At 41.5% G+C, this 21,547-nt stretch overlaps 1 protein-coding gene across 1 annotated transcript in view; it reads left to right on the forward strand.

Moving 5' to 3' along the window:
• The window catches only part of MALRD1 (MAM and LDL receptor class A domain containing 1), a 268,644-nt gene that overhangs the window by 236,574 nt on the left and 10,523 nt on the right, over positions 1 to 21,547 (forward strand). The window contains exons 30-31 of the mRNA XM_048510491.1: positions 11,636 to 11,709; positions 11,812 to 11,908. Coding sequence (XP_048366448.1) covers positions 11,636 to 11,709; positions 11,812 to 11,908 — 171 coding nt within the window. The remainder of the gene's footprint in view (positions 1 to 11,635; positions 11,710 to 11,811; positions 11,909 to 21,547) is intronic.

The following is a 21,547-nucleotide window of genomic DNA, read 5'->3' on the forward strand; positions in this document are numbered from 1 at the left end:
TGGTATGCCTGTCCTCGACCCCTGGAGGTCGGAGGGCAGCTGCGGCGGGCTTCGACGGCCAGCAGGCCGACGCACGGACACGGTGAGTCGGACAGGAAGGGGGCAGAGGTGGCTCCATGCGAGCCACTCCGTCAACCGCCGCTTTCCTGAGGTCAAAGACGTGCTGGGCAGGCGGAAGTCACTCCACACCGGCAGAATTCTTGCCGGCGTGGAGGCGCATCGACGGCCGTGCGGAAACGGCCATAGTTATTTGGGAATAACCTGTAATTCATATTTGTCAACGTAATACTCAGATATTTCACCTTTTTTCAACTTTAAAACCTGTTTTACTCATCAACGCCTTGTGATCCTGTAGTTTCATATTTTGTTAAAACCTTTGTTTTCTATTTATTTATTTTTAAACATGCTAATGCATCAAATTCTCTTTCAGCTTTCAGAATTGGAGGAGGGAGTAACATTTTGATTGAAGTAAGAATGTGAATCAGCTACCAAAGGGTGTGCTTTTGTTAGCCTTTTCTGGTATGAAAAAAAGTTTTGTATAGCAGACTGATGAGAAGTTTTTTCTCCCCTTATGGCAATTTTTCACCCATTCCAGATTGGAAAGTGCTGAAATTGAAGTAATTTTTTTCATTAGGCTTTAGGTCTAGGTGCTCAATCAAAAGAGGCAGGAACAGAATTAATCTACTGACTAGTGTACATCCAGCACCACAAGGTTGTTTGAAACCTTCTGCTTGAAATGCAGCCTACTGCACAGGCTTTCATTGCCTATTGATCCATGGACAGAAGTGTAGGATTTGGGCTCAAAAGATGTGGTTTCAAGGGGGGAAGTACAATCAGGGAAGAAAGGATCATACACTGGTTTCCCCACCACCAAAGCTATGTCTTAATCATTCCATAATTTGGAATGTGCACAATTTTTTTGGTATTTTTTGGATTCAGGTTTAATAGACTTTAAATGTTTCAGAATTATTATTTTTTTAAAAAAAAGCCAAATCCCCCCACTAAGATGTGTGCATGTGGTGGCGGGTTGTGTGTGTTTGTTGTTTATTATGGGTTTTTCCCTGAATAACTGAAAAATTTCTGGTCTATTAAACCCTATGAGAAATGTTTGTGGGGCTGTGGGAAGGCTTTGCTTTGATGTGGAGGCACCAAATTTACACCGTGACTCTCCTTGCAAGAACCCACGTTTGATGACATTTGGGCTAGGTTGTCCAATTTCATGGGCCTCCAAAGAGGGTGCCCATCTATTCTCCATTGTTTCCTGAAAAAATGGGGCCCCATAAAATTGAACCCCCTGACCCAAACTTCACCAGACTTGGAAAATGCTTGTAATGAGAGTCACTAGCAGCTCCACTATGTCATGCTTCTTTCTGAATGATTAAGGTCATGACAATCAGTAGTACTTTAGTTACTGTAGACTGTATAAAAATTCTACCTTCTAGAAAGCATGAGAGTACAATCAACAACAATCTATACCAAACCATCTTTTTTTCTTTGATGCAATCAACACTTTGTTTATGAACACTATTTCAACTGACTGTGTTTACTGGATTTCTTCTATATATAAAATAAGCAAATAAGCGACTAGTTTCATCTGATTGCAATCCTCTGAACACATTCCTGGGAGTTGTCCCTTTTGAATAGCATGGGTCTTACTTCTTTGCTTTCTCTAGGATTGTCCTTTCTATATTCTAGCACAAATCCCTTGCTTTAAAAAAAGGAGGTGAGTGCTTTAGGTCTGTTGACAACATTACTGTAATTGTTGAGATACAGGAGGGAATTTTGACTCCAATTACTCTCCTTTCACCTTTGAAATCTGTAAGGAAATGGTACTCCTGACTTTATGCCTGTCAGAGGATGATAAATAGAGATCACTACACATGTGCTACTAATAGCACAATCCAGACAGTGGAGGAAGCTGGGTGTGGCCGCAGCTGCGCCACCACTTCCAGAGGGCTTTCCAGAGGTCCGGGGAGGAAAAGAGCATAAACCTCCCTGCCTTCCATTGGGTCCAATGAACTTATGCCACCCGAAAGAGTGCCATAAGGCCAGGGCTGTGGCGCAACTGACTGCAAGCCCGGGGTAGAAGCCTACTAATTTCAACTTTCCCCTCAGGAATGCCCCAGCCCACCCACTCCATCCTGACTTCCATTCCATTTTGGACACCAGCACAGTTCTTCAGGGGCCAGAACTTCCAGCCTTTGCACAGGTAGGGCTAAGGTGTGCACGCCGCCCACCCACATATCTCCCTCCTCCACTGGCACATTTGCCCCTTGTGTTGGTGGTGGGGGCAAACACATCAGTGCAAAGCAGCACTACATCCTAAGGTCGCCCCCCCCCACACACACATACAGATTGGGCTGATAGTAAGATATCACCGCAGAAAATCAGAAGTGGATTTATACATGTACTATTTAAAAACTGTGAGCTAGTTTCTTCTGAAGATATTGTTACATAAACAGTCATGATTATTTTTAATGGCTCTGCATTCACAAACAGGTTTTTATGTGAAAATGTACACTGAGAATTTGATCAGTTTCCAAAATTCAGGGCAGTCCTGAGCAGATATACAAACCCACTCAACACACAAGATTTAGAACTGTGTGACTCTCCTTCAGGATTGCACTACGTTTCTGCCAATATATTATTTTATTAATTTAAATTGTATATATTTTATCCTTCTACCCATAAGATTCATCTGTGTGGTATGATAAACTGGTGTGTATTTCTTTATTTATTTATTTAGAATATTTATGTTCACTTGAAACTCTTCTATTCTGCCATCTCCCCCCCCCCCCCAAAGCAAAAACATTTCCCTAACACTCTTCTGAGACTGTATGTATGGGAAAACTCTGTGGGTACAAGGATTTTACTTGGTAAAGTTATATCAGGCCCAGAGAAACTATGCTTGGTCACTGGCAATGATATCAGCATGCACTGAATTGTTCCCAAGGTTGCTGTGTACTTTCATTTCCATCCTGAGGTGACTACAGATCCTGTGATTTATCTCATGGGCATCATGACGGTAACCACAGTATTCCTTTTTTTTAAATGGAAAAACATTTCAACAAATGACAAATGATATATAAGTACAAGAGTATACAATAAAGATCATTCAATGCAAAAAAAGTCTCTTAATGCATAAATAATCTTTTTGTAAACCCAACTTATCTGAACATTTAATGTATTATTACCCAATTTAAAGACATAGCAAAAGTTCTGCCTTGACATCCTCCCCTGGTTTCAAGATTATGCCAGAATTTAATAAAAGGATCTCAACTTTGGACAAATATCTCCCTAGAATGTGGCTTTTTTGTTTATATACTATAACTTTGCCATAACCATATTAAGCCAATGATTTCTAAACCACATCTCAATGGGGAAACGTCTTCTTTCCCCATCCAAAGACTTTGCAGTAAGAATTCTTGCTCATTTTACTACCAAGTTCCTCAGGACATCTCCATGAAAATTTTTCTAACCATTTTTCCAGCTGCCCAAACAGAATCATAATTAGACAACATGGCACTCTAAATTCCACTGTTCTATTAATTATAATGTATGTCTCAAACCAGTATTGTTGTACAAGTGAGCAGCTCCACCAAATATGAAGAAAAAATCCTTTAGCTCGAGAGCATCACCAGAGAACATTCCTGCTTCATCTTAGCGATCCACATGTAACAATATCTATATAACAACTTTATTTTTTTGTGTCTGTGCCGTCAAGTTACAGCTGATTTAGGGCAATCCCAGTTTTTCAATGCAAGGGAAATTCAGAGGTGATATGCTGTTGTGTCCCTCCACATCATGACCCTGGTATTCCTTTGTGGTCTCCCATCCAAATATTACCCAGGGCCAATCCTGCTTAGTTTCTGAGATCTGACAAGATCAGGCCAACCTTATGCCACCACAAATCCTTAATTTCTAATGCCAACACAAGAATGTAGGTAAGGGGCGGGGTTTTCGGGTTCAAACCTCCCCATTACATGTCCGAAGCTCTGACCCCCAGTTGGTGTTTTCTATTTTTTTTTTAGCCTGCAGGGGACACGGTTTTTAGGTTAGCAGCACCAAAATTTCAGGGATCTGTTGGGAGACTCTCCTGATGATACCAGGTTTGGTGAGGTTTGGTTCAGGGGGTCCAAAGTTATGGACTACCAAAAGGGGTGCCCACATCCCCATTGTTTCCAATGGGAGCTAATAGTAGATGGGGCTATCATTTTGAGCGTTCATAACTCAAGAGAACCAAACTTCACCAAACCTGGGTGGTATCAGAAGGAGAGTCTCCTGAAGATACCCTGAAAGTTTGGTGCAGCTAGCTTAACAATTGCACCCCTGACAGCAGGCACTCTCCAAATTTCCCCAGATTTTCCTTTTAAATCCCCCCCCCTTCGGCATGGATTTAAAAGGAGAATCTGAGGTCCCCAGTTTAAACATTGAAAGTGATGCTGTTTCAGGGTGGGGTATAATACACCCCAAAACAGCATCACTTTCATTGTTGTTTTAACTTAGGACCCCAGATTCTCCCTTTAAGGTGGATTTAAAAGGAGAATCTGGGCTCCCTAGTTTAAACATCATTGAAAGTGATGCTGTTTGGGGGTGGATTCCAGCATCACATCAGCCTCCCATGGGGGAGGGGGGGTGTACAAAACTCAGATGTTGCACCAGGCTCCATTTTCCCTAGCTATGCCTCTACCTGGAGGGGAGGGCAGAAGGGACTGCTGGCTGGAGCCCAGCCAGTGGGGGGGCGGGGGGGGGGCAAGGGAGTCTGCCATTAAAATAACATTAAAATAACCCTTATGGATTTTTCCCAGATATTAATTGAAATCACTCTTGCCAGATCTTGGTGCCTTTTTACTCCATTCAGGTATTCTCTGTAATGTAATTCTATCAAAACATCATGTGTTTTTCCAATAACACTTTTATGGTTTGAGGAAGAACAGGCAAACAAACAGTTAAAGGTCTAAATATATCAGGCTAAAAATATTTGCATTGCCAATAATGTTAATTTGCAAAAAATGTTTTGTTCATTGTAAAGAAACAGCATTAAGCAATATTGTTTTGTGTCATTCGTGTGAGTAGATGAATTTACATTTGTTTGGTAATTTTTTATTCTCTCCAAACGTACTGCAATCCACCTGGCAAGAATAATGTCCTGTATAAGCAAGTTCCAGTTCAAGTAGGCTATTTCAGCTGACAAGAATACTACATTGAGATTTTTTTTTCAAAAAGAGTGAGAAAGAGAGAAGGGCACTTTTTATCTCAGAATTATTTCTAGCAAATGTGTGGCATAATACATACAATGAAATACCATCATTGCTCATCCCGATAAAATAACTGACAGTTTAGTTTTATCATCGTTTTGCAGATTCATTCATGAGAAAGATATTCCAAAATCAACAGCAGATACGTGGGATTCTTTGATAGGGATGAATGGCCACGTTCTGCTTCCAAGCATGCTGTAATACAGATATAACCAAAAGCGGTGATGTCTGGCGATTTTGCAGTTAATAGAGCTATGCTTATTGAAGAAAGTTGTTATTACAGCTCCTACTTGTAACTCAGCTGATTTCAATTAAGTTGAAAAATCCAGCCTGTAGTTCAAGCTAAAGCAATAAATAAATAACGGCGACATCTTATGCCTAAAAACATAAACAAGATACAAGGCTTTGGCAATGGACTGGCTGAAGAAGAGCTTGTAGTGCTGATAACACTACATGTAAAACCTGTGTTGTTGTTGTTTTTAAAAAAAGGCCCAACTGACAAGAATTTTGTGAGTGGGTGGCTGCATAGCTAAGTTTGTTTTCATTTTCCCCAAATAAACTTCAGCATCCACATATCATTTGTTCATGCTCACTAATTTAATCTACATACTAATAGCAAAGTTCACCAAATCTGGGGATTCTTAAATCCAGTTACTGGAGCTGTGAACAGGCAAACAGATCTTCCTCAAACCTGCAGAGAGCCCCATCCAAGGCTTTTTTTTTAACCTTTGAGGGAAGGCAACTTGGGGTTATTTGGGAAATTGGGAAGTTGGGGAATTTCAGGAGATTTTGTGGTGGAGTCTGAGGAGGAGGAGGGGGGTTTGAGAAGGGGAGAGTCTCAGCTGAGGGGGGAAGCCTAAAGTCCCAAATGGAGATTCATAACCGTAGGCCTGGAAGCAACCTCTGGGTGATGTGATACCACCTGACTTCCATGACTCAACTAAACCTGACTGCTTGGTATTGTTCAACAGCAATCACCCAATGTAAATCCAGTGTGATGCAGATGAGATATTATATGAAAACAAAAGTCAATTTATTTGTCACATTTAATTCATTGTCGTGTCTTCAGCATGCTGGAATGCACTGAAGACACTTGATGAACAATAGTTACGGGTAAGAGCTACTTTGTTTTTTGACAGTGTGTGGACTCTAGGGAAATGTGTATCTTGAAATTAATATTTGAAGCATCCTCTGGCAAATCATTGCAAAATGGATCCTATGGAGATGGCTTACTGGCTGGACCTCATTGCTGCAATATTGTAAATCTCTTCAGTACTTGAATGTCTATATTTCAGTGTCTGGAGGGCATAGTATATGCTGGTATATCTTCAAATGCAAAGCTGTGACTGATTCATGATACAACAGTCCTATAATATCCAAGCTGTCTATCCATAGCCCAGTGGTCTGCAACCTGCGGCTCTCCATTTGGCCATGCTGGCAGGGGCTGATGGGAATTGTAGTCCATGAACATCTGGAGAGCCGCAGGTTGCAGACCCCTGATCTAGTCCATCTGACATATGGCATCAGGGAAGGGCTGCACCTTGTGAAAGTATAGAAGAACGGGTTTCTCTCTGTTTCAAATTGGAAATGGATGACATTTTTAAAATAAATCACACTTACCCAATGTGCTGCTGATAGTCATGAAGCAATTAGTCCAGGAGAATTAATTGCTTGCATTTTATGTGGAAATGTTAGATCTTTGTGGCCTAGGGAATTTACTTGGTAATTTCTGACATTGCCTGTCTTCAAAATAAATTGGACCCTAGCAGGGAAGCTTATTAAGAAGTCTCTTCTTTCCTTTTTCGGTATAGAATTAACAAATTCCACAGAGGAGACGTACTTGATTGCTTCCTTGGAAAGTCTTTATTCACAATATTATTTGTGAATAATATTTGTGAACTACCTAGGACACCAAGCTTGATAGCAGACATGACATGGGAGAGAGAATGTTTCTAATTTCCCTTCCTTGTTAAATATAATCCAGCTATTGCAAACATAGAAAAAATATCAGTTGTTGACCTGACTACTGAAAAGTTCTGTTTATTAGCAAGTAGAGAACTCTCCAACCTCATCTAGATCATATTTGACCTGTTCATTATGAGCTTCCTCCAGTGATGATGGAGGGTGGGGAGATGCCTTTCTCTGGAGAATTCTAAATCAGCAAATAATGCTTCATTGCATGGATGCTGTCACAGGCCATTTGGGAATTCTACTGCTGGAGAGTCACACAATGTTGCCTAAGCAACTGCACGGCACTTTGATGATGATGATTAAATTGCTAGATTGCCCACCATCCCAGCAGTTTTTCAGTAAATTACCATGCCATCTATACAACCTTGAGTCGATTTCAACTATCAGGAAGGAGGAACAGTGTGTTGCTGAGATGGAGTAAAGGGCTGAAGTCATTAAGTTCTGAGCATGCGCCAAGATCAGCTTCCATTCTCAGCTGCCTGGTCTGATAAATGTCAACTGTTCAAGTGCCAAAGCAAGATGTCGCCTCCCAGAATGGCTCATGATTAATTATGAAAAGAATAAGACAGCCTGATTCATAGAGAAAATTGTGAGCAGAGAAAATTCAGATCACAAGCCTAATGATTGTTGACTATTGCTTATCAAATGTTGTTGCATAAGGATACTAACTACAGTGACAATGAGAAGCCAAGGATTTTCCAGCAGCAAGAACATTATGACAATAAAAAGGTTAATTGGTTGATTGTGGCCAACTAGTACACCCAGACTACTTGACTTTATTGTGTAAGCAGCTTCGCTTGCTTTTTGCTGGACGACTGGCTACTATTATGAGGTAGATGTCAGGTTTCCAAATTGGTATGTATGAAACCAGTACCACTACTTCTGTAGATAACTCCATCTTTTTACACTGTGGCGTTGTATGTTTGGGCATTTATCTGCAAAGGTAAATGTGTGGTGTTTGCAAATGGGAATGATCATGCGTGTTCGCTGTAGTTAAATTTATTAGATTTTATGGACCGTATTCAAAATTCACATCCAACATTTTGAATATCCACATGTTGGTATTCATTTCCTGTTTCCTGTTTGCATATCTGGTGATGATAATCACAAATCTGATATCTGTTTGGAACACTTATTCTTAACAGTATGTTACAATGCTTTTTTGTACTGTAAACAGAAAATCAAAGGTCTGCCTTGTTAACTTTTTTCTTTTTTCTCAGCATCCTTCCCCTCCCCTTCAGCTGACTCTGTAATTCTTTCCCTGATTTCATCAGTGTTCCACCCAATCTCTTGAGATGCTGCTTTCTTATTTCTTTTGCCAGCGTCTTCCTTTCCAGAGGTTGCTCCTTTTTTTCCTGCTTTTTTCATCTTCAATCTGTGCATCCACATTTTTTCCACTTTATGATTACCGTCCTTCTGGGAATATATGTAGTGGTGGGATCCTACACCATTTAAAATATGTGGCTGTACACCCATTACATTTTCCTTAGGAATTCTGAAATTATTTTGCACATAAATTTTAAAAAATCATGTCCCAGCATCCAGAAGCTTCGAGCAGCAATTCTAAGATGTAAAAGGTTTTGCTCAGCAATAGCCACTATAGGCTAGAAATTAAAGTTTTATTTATTTATTTGCTTTATTTATATCCCGCCTTTTTTAGCAATGGGGACCAAAAGCAGCATACATCATTCACCCCTCCTCTATTAAATTTTTTAATATTTATTGTATTTGTTCCTTTGTTTAACGTAAGGGTGTCAGACTAGAATACTTGTGACCTGGATTCAAACCCTTACACTGGGCCAAATTAAACCTAATGATGTGATACTGCCATGCATCCCCCCCCCCCAATGCCTTTTCATGTGCCAAAAAAGCTGTGTGGGGGACATTTTGGCACTTGAAATGGTACAGAGGGAAGAGTGCCTCATTCTACTGCACTGCAGCTATGTCCATGGGTTGGACCCATAGATGTCATTATATCTAGTTTGGCCTTCAGCCATGCTCTCTAGATGACCCAAGTTACAAGCTCTGTCAGTCTAATGTACCTTACTGTATTGACATGAGGGGAAAATTGTGTATAGGGGAAGAATTGTGAATTGCCAATCTGAGCTCCTTAAAGGATGGGCAGATGGCAGCATTGCCTTTAAAATGTTACTGAAGAGGTGTTGATTCAAGTGGAAAGGCACAATGTGTGTGAAAGAGATAATAGTTTTGGATAAGAAGTTGGATCTAGTAATGTGCAAATGGAAAAAAGTAATCTATGTAGTACAATTCTGCTTGTATAAGGTATTGCACATAATGTACAACATCTTCAACACCCATCTGAGTTTGGACATGTACACAATTACAAACCTATGCAAGGTATCCCACATTAGTCCCCTCACTCTCCCAAACTGTATCTGAGGGAGCCATTTTGTGAATAAAAAGTTGCTAGGTTCACTTCCTGAACCCCCTGGACTCACTGCACAAGATCTTGTGCAAGCAGAGCTGCAAATGGAAGTACAATGCCTGACTTAGCACAAGGAGCTGCTTCAGTCTTTTTCATCTGTTTCTGCTTGGAGAAGAATTTTAAACAAATAGATTTTTTTGCACTGGATCTAATACCTTTTGTCCCAAGGAGTGCTTGAGTGTAAATATGCTGTCAAATTCTCCATCAGAAATTATGTTACAAAGTGCCAGCACTTCAACACTCGATTTAAAGCTAAATTGTCACCATATCTCTAATTGCAGTGCTGGCATGATATCATGGTGACCAATGTTGTTGTGATCAGGAGCAATTATTTCTAAAAGTATCATGCCAATTTTTGAACTGAAAAAGAAGTTACCAGCATGTTTTACAGGATGATCCTAAGAAGGGGGTGAATGTGTTCATGGAACCAACTAGCTGCTAAGTAGAATGGGTGTAAGTAGAATGGTCACCTATTCAGTACCTTGATGCCACTACACTGGCCCTTTCCACCAGCACAGACCCACTGCAGTAGGCTCACAGGATAGGTCTCCCTCCAACTCTGCTAAGTTTCTGATTTAAGGCTGCCCTAGAGTCTGCCCCAAGCAACTTTTGGATTTAGATGAAGAGTTCGGATTTATATCCCCCCTTTCTCTCCTGTAGGAGACTCAAAGGGGCTTACAATCTCCTTACCTTTTCCTCCTCACAACAAACACCCTGTGAGATAGGTGGGGTTGAGAGCTCCAAAAAGCTGTGACTCGCCCAAGGTCACCCAGCTGGCATGTGTGGGAGTGCACAGGCTAATCTGAATTCCCCAGATAAGCCTCCACAGCTCATGCGGCAGAGCGGGGAATCAAACCCGGTTCCTCCAGATTAGAATGCACCTGCTCTTCACCACTACGCCACTGCTACCTGGGCATCACTCAGAACATGCTGCACTAGGTAAGATTCACCCATGTCTCTCCATGGCCACTACGAGCAGCTCTCACATGCACAGGGTCCCATACTGGACAGAAGAACTTGGCATCAGCCCCCTTCATAATTTGCACCTTGTTCCACAACAGTGTCCCCGTCTTCATTGCCCCACCTCATTGCCCCACCTCCTTCCACCTCATCTGTAACTTCCCTTTAGGGTTCCCCCTTCATTCATCCAAGAGGGTTGGTTCTGTCTCAGTGATGTCCATGCTGGGATAACTGCAGTTAGTTTTTCAAGTGCTGTTGCCTTCTTTTTTGTTCTGCTGCAAAACACAGCAGAAGTCCAGTGATACTTTGAAGGCTGAGCTCACACGTAGGTCCCCAACATATCATCATGCAAAAAATGTTTAAAAGCAATAAATGGGCCAAATTGGCTTCTTTTTTTGTACTATATGTTTCCTCTATTTGTGTTGCATTAAACTCTGATTAATGTGTATTCCAACAACATCTAAGGAAACAAACACAGGGCGAGAGACAGAAATGGAATCGCCTACTGATCGGAAACATCCAACTGAACGAGGATGCAATCCCACCTTGCCAATTAGACATAAACAATTTAAACATTTCTGAGCTTCTCGTGGGAGGAAGAAAACATAAAATATCCAGTACCGGATTATGTGGTATTCCCTCGCCTTTGGACACGGCTGCAACAGCTCTGGAAAGGGCAGTGAGCATCCTAGCTTTCGCTAGGATTTGTGCATCATCAAATCACAGCTGACTTATGATAACCTCTTTGAGGTTTTCAGGCAGGAGACATTCAGAGGTGGTTTGCCTGTCTCTGCATAGGCTGAGAAAGTTCTGAGAGAACTCCGACTGATCCACAGTCACCCAGCAGGTTCCATGTGGAGGAGTGGGGAATCAAACTCAATTCTCCAGATTAAGTCCATCACGTTAACCACCAAGCTGGCTCTCTAATTTTGATCATGCAGGCTGATATTTAGAATTTTCCTTTCATAATTCCTACAACATTTTTTTCTTTTGTCCTCAGATGTGAGAAAGAATGGACAGGAAACCGTTGCCACATAAAAACTAAGCTTTCTTTGACTTCATCCCTGAAAAATGGTGGGTTTGTGTGTTTTTTTTAAATCAGTGAAATAACTTCAAGAAATGTCATTGTCTGTGTTTATTTACTTACTTATCTCATTTGGTTGCTTGTTTCTGCAGATATTTGGACTGAGCTGAGCATTGGATTAGCTTTGCTGTTGATTGGAATTGTGGTTGCTGTTTCATGCATCCTTTCAAAGAGGAAATTGCCAAGAATGTAAGTGAAGCATTTCATTGTGTACAGAAATCAAACCCCAGTATAGAACAAAGTATGTGGAATCTTTAACCTTTTTTCTTGCTTTGACTTTTACATTTCAGCTTTGGCTATTTATTAACAAGAACAATCAAAGCTTTTTTTGAACTTAGATTGTACGTTGCAATTTAATTGCCTACCTGCAATGTCTGGTTTTGATTCCGTTGTAAGGTTCCATTTTTTTTCAGATTCAAAATTACTCATTAAAGCATCTTTAAAACTTATTTGTATAGAGCAGTGGTGGCGAACCTTTGGCACTCCAGATGTTATGGACTACAATTCTCATCAGCCCCTGGCAGCATGGCCAATTGGCCGTACTGGCGGGAGCCTGATAAGTGTAGTCCCTCTTATCTAAGGGTATAAAGGATTCTCCCCTACCAGGTATAGAGGAAATACTTATGGCTTTTTGCAAAGGAGCAAATTGATCTTCTCATTCACACCAGTTTCCTTCGGTAGCTCAGTGGACTTTCAAGTGCAGATGTACGTGTGTGCACATATACATATATTAATATGCGAACAAAAATTTAAAATTAGCCCCTTTTACTCATAAAATTGTTTTTCACAATGTAGATTCACACATTCCTGAAATTATTCTTTTATCAAGATAAATGATGTGTGGTATATAAAGCTGTAGTGATGCATGCAGGGTTGGATCCACATGTTGCTGTCCTGTCAGGTAGTCACTCTGGCCAACTCTGTAAGTATCTGTAAGAAGTCAAAAGCAGACACAGGCGCTGCATTCATAAGTGCTCAGATTCAAAACCTCCAGATTAAAAGAGATTAAACATCTGAACTAGGCAAGAGTTTGGCCCAAGGTCCTGAAAGTTGTTGCCAGTTATAGCAAATATTACCAGCCTTGAGGGGCCAATGGTCTCACTTCAACATAGGTCTAAATTATGGTTACTGTTTCATTTGTGCATGTGTGTAAAGTGTCACCTAGTCACAGCCAACTTCTCATGATCCCTGGTGGGGTGTTGAAGGCAAGTAATTAAGCAGAGGTGGTTTGTCATTGCTTTCAGCTGCAGTCTTCTTTAGAGGTCTCCCTTCCAAGTACTGACCCTGCATAGCTTCCAAGATCTGATGAGATCGAGTTTTACCTTGCTGCAGTCACGGAGCTACAAGGGGAAGGGGGGGTGCGCCGTGCACCGGACGCATGCCTGGGGGCGCAAAAATCGCCCCAGGCCCCTCCCCCTTCCCCCACAGTGCCCCCCATGGCGCCAACCCACCCCTGTTCCCACACTAACCTTAGTTCCTTCCCTTTTTAAAAACTTTTTCAGGCTGCAAAAGGACTGTTCTCAGTAAAAACGGCCTAAGGAACTACAGTTCCTTGGGGCTCACAAGGTCTCCTGGGAAGTATAGTTCCTCAGGCAGTTTTTACTGAGAACAGGCCTTTTGCAGCCTGAAAAAGTTTTGAAAAAGGAAAGGAACTAAGGTAAGTGTGGGAAGGGAGGAGGGGGAAGGGGGCGCTGCGGGAGGGCATGGGAGGCGGAAAATGTAGCATGCACACCGGGCGCAGTTTGGCCCAGCTACGCCTCTGCCTTGCTGCCTTCCCTTCCAAGTGGTATATCACATTCTATCATATATTTTTGTAGCTATTTTGAGATCCTTCCAGATGAAAGACAGAATAGAAATATTCCAAATTGTGCACAAACACACGTTTATAAAATAGCTTGGTATAGTTGTGCCTGTTTTGGAAAGGTATAATTAATATTGGATAGGATATAATTTTCTGCACAGTATGGTAAATGCCACAGAACTATGGATCAGATTGTTTCAGTAACTCAGCTTCTCAATTTGAATCCTTCCCTCCTGTTTATTTATACATGGGCAAGCTTAGGACTTTCTGTACAACCAAATATATTTCACCCTTCGACAGATAAGTATGAGTCCCTTTTTCATTACAATAACCTGTGTCCCGCTTATGTGTAAGAAGTGGAAAGAGAGCTTGTTTCAGGGACGGAGGAGGAAATTGACCCTTCATTCTTTTTACATGGAACAAACACTGTTGTACAAAAATAGCACTGTATATAAAGAGTGCAATTTCCAAATTACTTAAATAAATAAAAACAATTTATAACACTTTTCATCAGCAGATGGGAAATGCTGCTTGTTGCTACTAATTACCTCATAAACCCTATCTAGGAGGTGCCCCTGAAATTGGGCAAGCACAATCTACACATGGGTCACAACAATAAAGAATGCACTTTTAGGAAGAAATAAAAAACTATTAAATGCTCCAAACTCCTAAAAAGTATAACCTTCATACCACAATTACAGTCTTCTGCCTAATAACTGAATAACCAATATGTTAAAATGATGTACAATAACCTTGGACTTACAGAATGCAATGCAGGCAACAATACCAGGGGATATCTGTCACCAGCTTTTCATGGGTTGTGGTGGGAGGCCCTGTGCAATGGCTTTCTCTGGACTCTACTTCCTATCAAGGAATGGATTTCATGAAAGGAATCCAAGTTAACCAAGGCACTTACTACACAGAACATGTGAAGGCCCTCTGGCTGCCATATTGTCAAAATGGAAATTCCAAGTGAGCTGAATTACCTGTCTTAATAGCAGTAGAAATGGCTTCTTTTTGAGTTCCTTCATTACCTCTGAACAGTGTCTAACCCAACAAAATCTATCCCAGAAACCCATAGCAAATCTTTGCAAGTTATAATGCTTCAATAGCTTGAGGCAACTGGCTGAAGAACACAGAGGCCGTTTCACTTGCAGTAGTGAGCGGCTGGAGTCAGCGCATTCTGCACCTGCCGAGCCGAAGGCTGGCTGGGACCGTCCGCCGCAGACCGGTCCACAGGAAGGAAAATGGAAAGACGCCCGGCGCGCGCTGAGCCCGCCCGCCCGGCGTGTCCTGGAGGCCTCAGACGCGTCGCCAGGCCACAGGGACCGCCCTATTATCGCACGCACCTCCTTGGCGCCCGGAGGCCAAAAGGCGACTCGCCCGGAGAATGCCAGAGGGACAAAGGTAAGTGCCTGCGGGTGGGGCTGAAGTGAAACGCTACCCGTTAAGCAGCAGCAGCTTCGGTAGTATTATTTCGAAAGAAGCGGTTCCAGCGTTATAAGGAATCTCACGCGTGAAACTCTTGGCAGAATTAACCGAGGCGGGGTGGCTGGCGACTGCGCTCTGCAGCTCGCCCCGTCACGGAATAAAGCGGCCTGGAGACGGCGTTTTTACCGTCTCCAGGCCGTCATTTTCTGCCCGTGCGGAAACGGCCAGAACTAATACACACCCAAGAGTAGAAACTGACCTTGGAAAATCTACTTGAAGGATTAGTGTTGGAAGCCAAACACGTACAAAAGGGTCATACTTGCTCCGGTTCTATTTTGAAGTCCATTAATGTAAAAAAAAACCCCACCTCTAGTCTACAACTGTCATACCTCTTGGAGAAAAAGTTGCCAGTGGAATAACATTCATACCTCAACACTGTTTCTTACAATGAGCAACAGATGTTTAGGGAAAAGGTGCAAAGTAGAAAAATCAATATCCCCTATAACCATCCTTGGAGCATTCAGGAATGGAATTCATGCATGAACAATAGCTGAATGAACCTTAAGTTAAATAAATAAAATGAGAAACGAAGAAATGAGCCTTGTTCAACAGCTTCTTTCCCTTTGAAGTATCTGTGTACACTTTCAGCCATTCTTGGCATGCAGTGGGTGTTCTCTTCTTAAAGGGTATGAATCCACCTTATTGGGGGATATCTATTTATCCTTTCATGTTTTCTTTAACAATGAAAACTGAAGCTGCTTGCAGAATAAACAATTGCCGTGTAAAAGTCAGAAATGAACTATCAACATAAAACAACCAAGAAAGAAAATTACCAGCAGAACCTGATCAAGTGTATGGAAGTGTACGGAAGAACTTTTGTGATATAACCAGATATTCCTTTGCGGTGTTGTATGGCAGTTGTTGACCTGACTTGGATAGCCCAGGCTAGCCTGATCTCGTTAGCTCCCAGAAGCTAAACAAGTATTTGGATGGGAGACCTCCAAGGAAGAACAGGGGTGTGATGCAGAGCCAGGCAATGGCAAACAACCTCTGAATGTTTCTTGCTTTGAAAACCTTACAGGACCACCATAAGTCATCTGTGGCTTGCTGTTGTTATTTTATATGAAACCTACATGGTTCTGTATCTTCAGAACCTTTTCTTTTATATACCTTCCGATCCAGGTGCATTCAGTAACAACGGGTTGAATCCATACAACTTTTATTCTGGTGAAAAAAAGGAAGAAGGGGTCCCTTTTCACCACCTAAGAAAGCTATGCTGGACCTCATGGAACCTGCAAAGGCCACATGGCAAAGGCCATGTGGGACAGGGATTGTCATAATATTGAGAATCAGGCAAACAGCTGTCTTTTCCCAAGTCTTTAAAGATGCTGGACAAGTCAAAAAAGCAATAAAATTGCCTGTTCACTCTGGTTCCAGATTACAGAGCTCTTGGCACAGTGCTTCTGCAAATACGTATCTTCAGAATGAAACACATTTTTAGAAGAAAAAGGAAATTTTTAGGCTTGGCACCCTAGAGTAAGTGTTTAGAAGAACCCTGTCTTTCTTGTTGGAGGAGGAGACGAGTGGTTATATTACAACTAGCATACCATTTCATTCAAAATTTGTCCTTGACAATGTGAAAATAATTGTGAAACAATGTGCAAGAGTGTCTCTTCCAGCAAAGCTTTCTATGTTGGCCTTTGTTGTGTATGATATATCAAGACTTTTATCCAATCATCTGGAAAAGTCCTTTACTCGAGCGGGACTTGTACTGGAATGGAATGCTGTGTTTCAGCAACAGCCCATCCTGTGGTTTGGCAGAAGGATGTATCATTGCTACAATAAAAGACAGATATAGGAATAACTCCACTGCTTCCAGTCAACACAGTGTGACATGTTTTGTGCAGATTTCCCCAAACTATTAGAATTTGAAGGCTTTGCATATTAATGATGTTTAAACTCTAGAGGTTTAGAAAACAGGACTAGAAAATAGCCAGCAGGCAGCAGCTGTTTTCGTCTTTCACTGGCGGCTGTCCTCCTTGACTGAATGAGGGTAATGCCCTATAATGACTTTTAGGTGATTGGCGTATAATGGGAGAATATTTATGTCCATCCAGCTTCATTTTATCTCGAGGTTAAATTAAACTTAAAGAAGCCAAAGCAGAGATATTTCATCAGACTTAACTGTATTGATTCATTAAAGCCAATGGCCATGGATCTAATGAACCAATGTTTAAAAGGTTGTTATGCTGGTCAGAGAAATCAATTCAGAAAATCCAGTCCCACCTGTAGAAGCAGGTTTTTCATAGAGAAGTCTGCAGCAAATAGCTTGCTGCTTTGAAGGAAAACAGCGACTTTGTAACAAATGCACAAGTGGGCCTTGCAAAATCACATATGAACAACATGATGTCAAACGCATGTGTACATGAAGCTTTTCTTTTTGTACCATTTTACATTTTTCCATCTTTTTCCCCACGTGTAGAAAGCTATTTTACCTCTGTAGAAAGAGTCTTGCCCTGACCTGGATAGCTCTAGGCCAGGGGTAGGGAACCTGCGGCTCTCCAGATGTTCAGGAACTACAATTCCCATCAGCCTCTGTCAGCATGGCCAATTGGCCATGCTGTTGAAACTGATAGGAGGTATGGACCTGAAACATCTGGAAAACTGATGCTCTAGGGCTATCATCCAGATCTCAGAGAGAAACTTAAGCAAGATCAGTCTGGTTCATATTTGGGTTGGCAACATCCAAGGAATTCCAGGGTTGCTATGCCAAGGCATAAGATGGCAAACCACTTCCAAAATTCTCTTGCCTTGAAAACTCTATGGGGTTACCATAAATCAGCTGTGACTTGATAGTACTACAAAAAATAAAAAGAACCTTCAGGAGATTTTCAAAGCAGGAAATAGGTGTGGTCCTTTGGATACCTCATGAGAACACTGAAAGACCCACCACTTTCCTAAGTAGTCTGCTTACAACTAAACATTACATTTTAACAGCAGCTTTAGAATTATTTTTTCACAACCCAGCAAAGCCTGTCTGTCCCCCTCTATCATTGTCTTCTACTAGTAGGCAAAAACTTGCCTGTTTTGTCTGGCATTCCCTCACCAACCTTCCCTCCGGTGTATGTGCTTTAATGGTGTATGTATTTTCACTGGTTCTGCCCCAATGACTGCAGCATTCAAATATAGTCCAAAATTGCACAGCAAAGCAGCTCACTCACAGTGGTCGCTAAATTAAACGTGCATCTAAAATTCAGGAAGCTATTTAGTGGCCCTTGATTAGGTTTGTTTGTGATCAATACAGCTTTTCCCATTCATGATTGGTATGGAGAGGGGTGTGTGCTGGAAAATGTGCGTTACATAATCACTAGTTTCTGCTGTGTTGTGCAGTTAAGTTCAGCAAAAACAATTCTATACTTCATCTACTTTGAGGATCCAGTATACTTCAACTTTTACTTCTCCCAGCAGTGGTATTTTTCACTATTCTACAAAGATAAATACTGTCTTGGCTCTAAATATTTTTTTTCTAGAAATGCCGCCTGCTGGCATTAAAAAAAAATAGTTCAAGTTGATCCCTATTTTTTTTCTTCTGGAATTTAGTCTGTTTTCCTTCTGTATACAAAGTATAGTCATAGGAATTAGTATAATTTTCTGGCCTGTTTTCTGATTATTTTGGACAATTGGTAAGCTGTGGGTTAGCTTACCCTTTGCTCTAAAGTGGCGACATAGCTTCAAGCTCCATGTGAGACCTTCAGAAGGCTAGACTGTTCATTATTCTAACCATGAGCTATCATTTACAATAAGGGTAATGTCTCTGTCATGCCAGCAAACAGGAAATATTATGCAATTAGCTCAAGATGCTATTCTATAAGCCATGGAAGTAAAGTCTTAAACTTTCAGAGACAGTGTGTGACACTTCTGACTGATTCTGGGAGAATCCATAGTATAAAAAACAATTAAGGTCATAGAGGTTCCTTGCTGATCAGTATCAGTGATGACAGACTGGAGGTAAACTTGAAAAGCCAGCAAGGAAGAATGCAAAAATAGGCAGATTGAGAACTCCATCTGTGCTTGAACAATGAGTTTAGCTTGAGTTAGCAGCTCCATTGAATTAGGTGGAAATGTGCTGACCTCTTCTGTTACCTGACTCTGGGAGATGGTGGCTGCAACCCAACCTTATTTACATTTGTGGCACTAAAGCACAACAAAAAGCAAGCTGGCAGTTCCATCTACTGTTAAATGATCAAGGTGAAACAGCTGAGCCCCACTACTGGACCATCTAGTTCCGTGGTGGCGAACCTATGGTACTTCAGATGTTCATGGACTACAATTCCCATCAACCCTTGCCAGCATGGTCAGTGTTTTATGCTGGCGGGGCTGATGGAATGTAGTCCATAACATCTGGAATTCAAGTCGCCCTCTAATTCCATGGTGAGTGAACCTATGGCACTCGGATATTCATGGACTACAGATTCCCATCAGCCCTGCAGCATGGAAGTGGGCGCAGTGGGAATTATGAACTAATGAACATCTAGATGCCATGGAATTCCTTTCCTAGCTGATCCTAGATTTCATATTCCTGATGTCTCTGAGGAAACATTTGCCTATCATTTCCCCCATGATCGCTGTAAGGGCTGCTGTGCAGTATTTTGCAGCTTCAAGGAGGTCCCAGCCAGTGTGAGTCAGGAAAGAGGTGACTAGTGAGGCTATGCCCATGAACTCCTCTTACATTTCCAGCGACCACTACATTGTTATGTCATTAAGAATAGAAATTGTTGTCATTTTTAAGGCATTTCCTAGCTGGGACCCTAGCTGCATGTAATCATTGTTCTCATATCATAGATACTGCATTGCAGTGTGTATGATATGCATCATCTGCTGATGAAGTGCCAGTAGTCCACAGAACCTAAATGGTAGAATTGAAATGTGTTAATTTTCAAGGGACCTGTTTTCAAGACTTTTATTTATCGACTTGTTATTACTTATTATTTGGTCAGCAAGATAATTGAATAGCCTGATTCCTAAGAACTGGCAATTGTTCAAATGGTGCCCAAGAGATCACGTTCTTGATACTGGTGCAGGATTACCTGTGCTTCAGTTGTAGTGTGTCTTGTTCCTTACCACAGTATCTTCACACTACTTATCGTAAAACTATCAGGGTACCAGCAAAAGACAGTGGAAATAGTTATTATATGCAATCCTAAAACACTAAGAGTTTATTTCAACTTTAAGTTTTAGATATACATCTCAAGCAAATCTCAAACATATACCTAAAAACATAGTCTAGAGAATCAACAGGGCCTAATCACATATCTTCATATTCATTCGTCCATACTCCCCACCCACACACCCCATGTATACCACAGGACCAGTGGTGGGATTCAAATAATTTAACAACTGGTTTTGGTGGTGGGATTCAAATAATTTAACACCTGGTTGTTTACAAGCACCATTTTAACAACCGGTTCTGCCGAAGTGGTGCAAACCTGCTGAATCCCACCACTGCACAGGACCTATTGGGAGTTCTATCCTTAGAACTTGCTTACTAGACATACATGGGCCTGACTTGGATCACCTCTGCACAAAAGGACAGAAACTACCCTGTGGAGCTACTATTTGTTCCACTTGAAAAATTAGATAAACTAATGGGCAGGGCAAATAGCCCTTTTCAGATCAGGAAAATGGTATAAGGACAGAGTGAGGACTATAGCGACCAGATGTTCAGAACTTTACCGAATTTATCACATTCTGAAACGTGGCCAATTAGCCATGCTGGTGAAACGATGGAGATGTTATAATTTATCTGAAAAACGATTCTATTTATCGGAAAGATTAAACGCCGTTTGCATCTTTTGTAAATGTTGGTTAAGTAACTGCACCGCTCACACAGTCAGGAGTTCAAGCCCCCTGCGGGTCAGATATCCTGGCAGCTGGCTCAGGGTCAACTCAGCCATCCATCCATTCCTTGGTCGGTAAATGAGTACCTAGCACATAGCTAGGGGGTAAAGAATAGCCGGGGAAAGCAATGGCAATGGCAAACTACCCCACAAAAACGGCTTGCCTATGAAATCACTGCTTGCAGTGGTACCCCAGGGTTGGACACGACTGAAGAGGAAACTTTCCCTTATCACATTTCATGGCTCCCATCCAAATAAAAATTTAAGGTCTTGCGCATACCTTAGAATTGAGGTATGCATGTCTATCAGTAAATTGGAATGTATAATAATTTCTGAGATACACATATGTTTAGTATGTATCAGAGAGGCAGGACTGGTAGCTAGGCACAAACAGGCACAAAACCAGATTTGCTGCCACATAGCTCAAGAGAGATACAGATAGAATAAGACACAGTTGTAAAGACAAACAATGAGTAGTTGGGCCCAGAGGATTCACTTCATCTTCACACTAGCTGGCTACAGAGGACACTCTGCAATGCCAAAAGGTATTAGTCGTGAAGACCTTGTAACAGTGATTGTTTAAGACTAGGTTGCGCAGGTGAAATACTGAGATCACTGCTTCATTTCTATTGACAGTGAAGTCAATTGAATGTAGCTCTGCAAATTAAAGGTCTCATGAGGTCAGTGGGGCAGGTTTGG

This window comes from Sphaerodactylus townsendi, linkage group LG11 (assembly GCF_021028975.2).
Source record: "Sphaerodactylus townsendi isolate TG3544 linkage group LG11, MPM_Stown_v2.3, whole genome shotgun sequence".
In the NCBI taxonomy this organism is placed as follows: domain Eukaryota; kingdom Metazoa; phylum Chordata; class Lepidosauria; order Squamata; family Sphaerodactylidae; genus Sphaerodactylus; species Sphaerodactylus townsendi.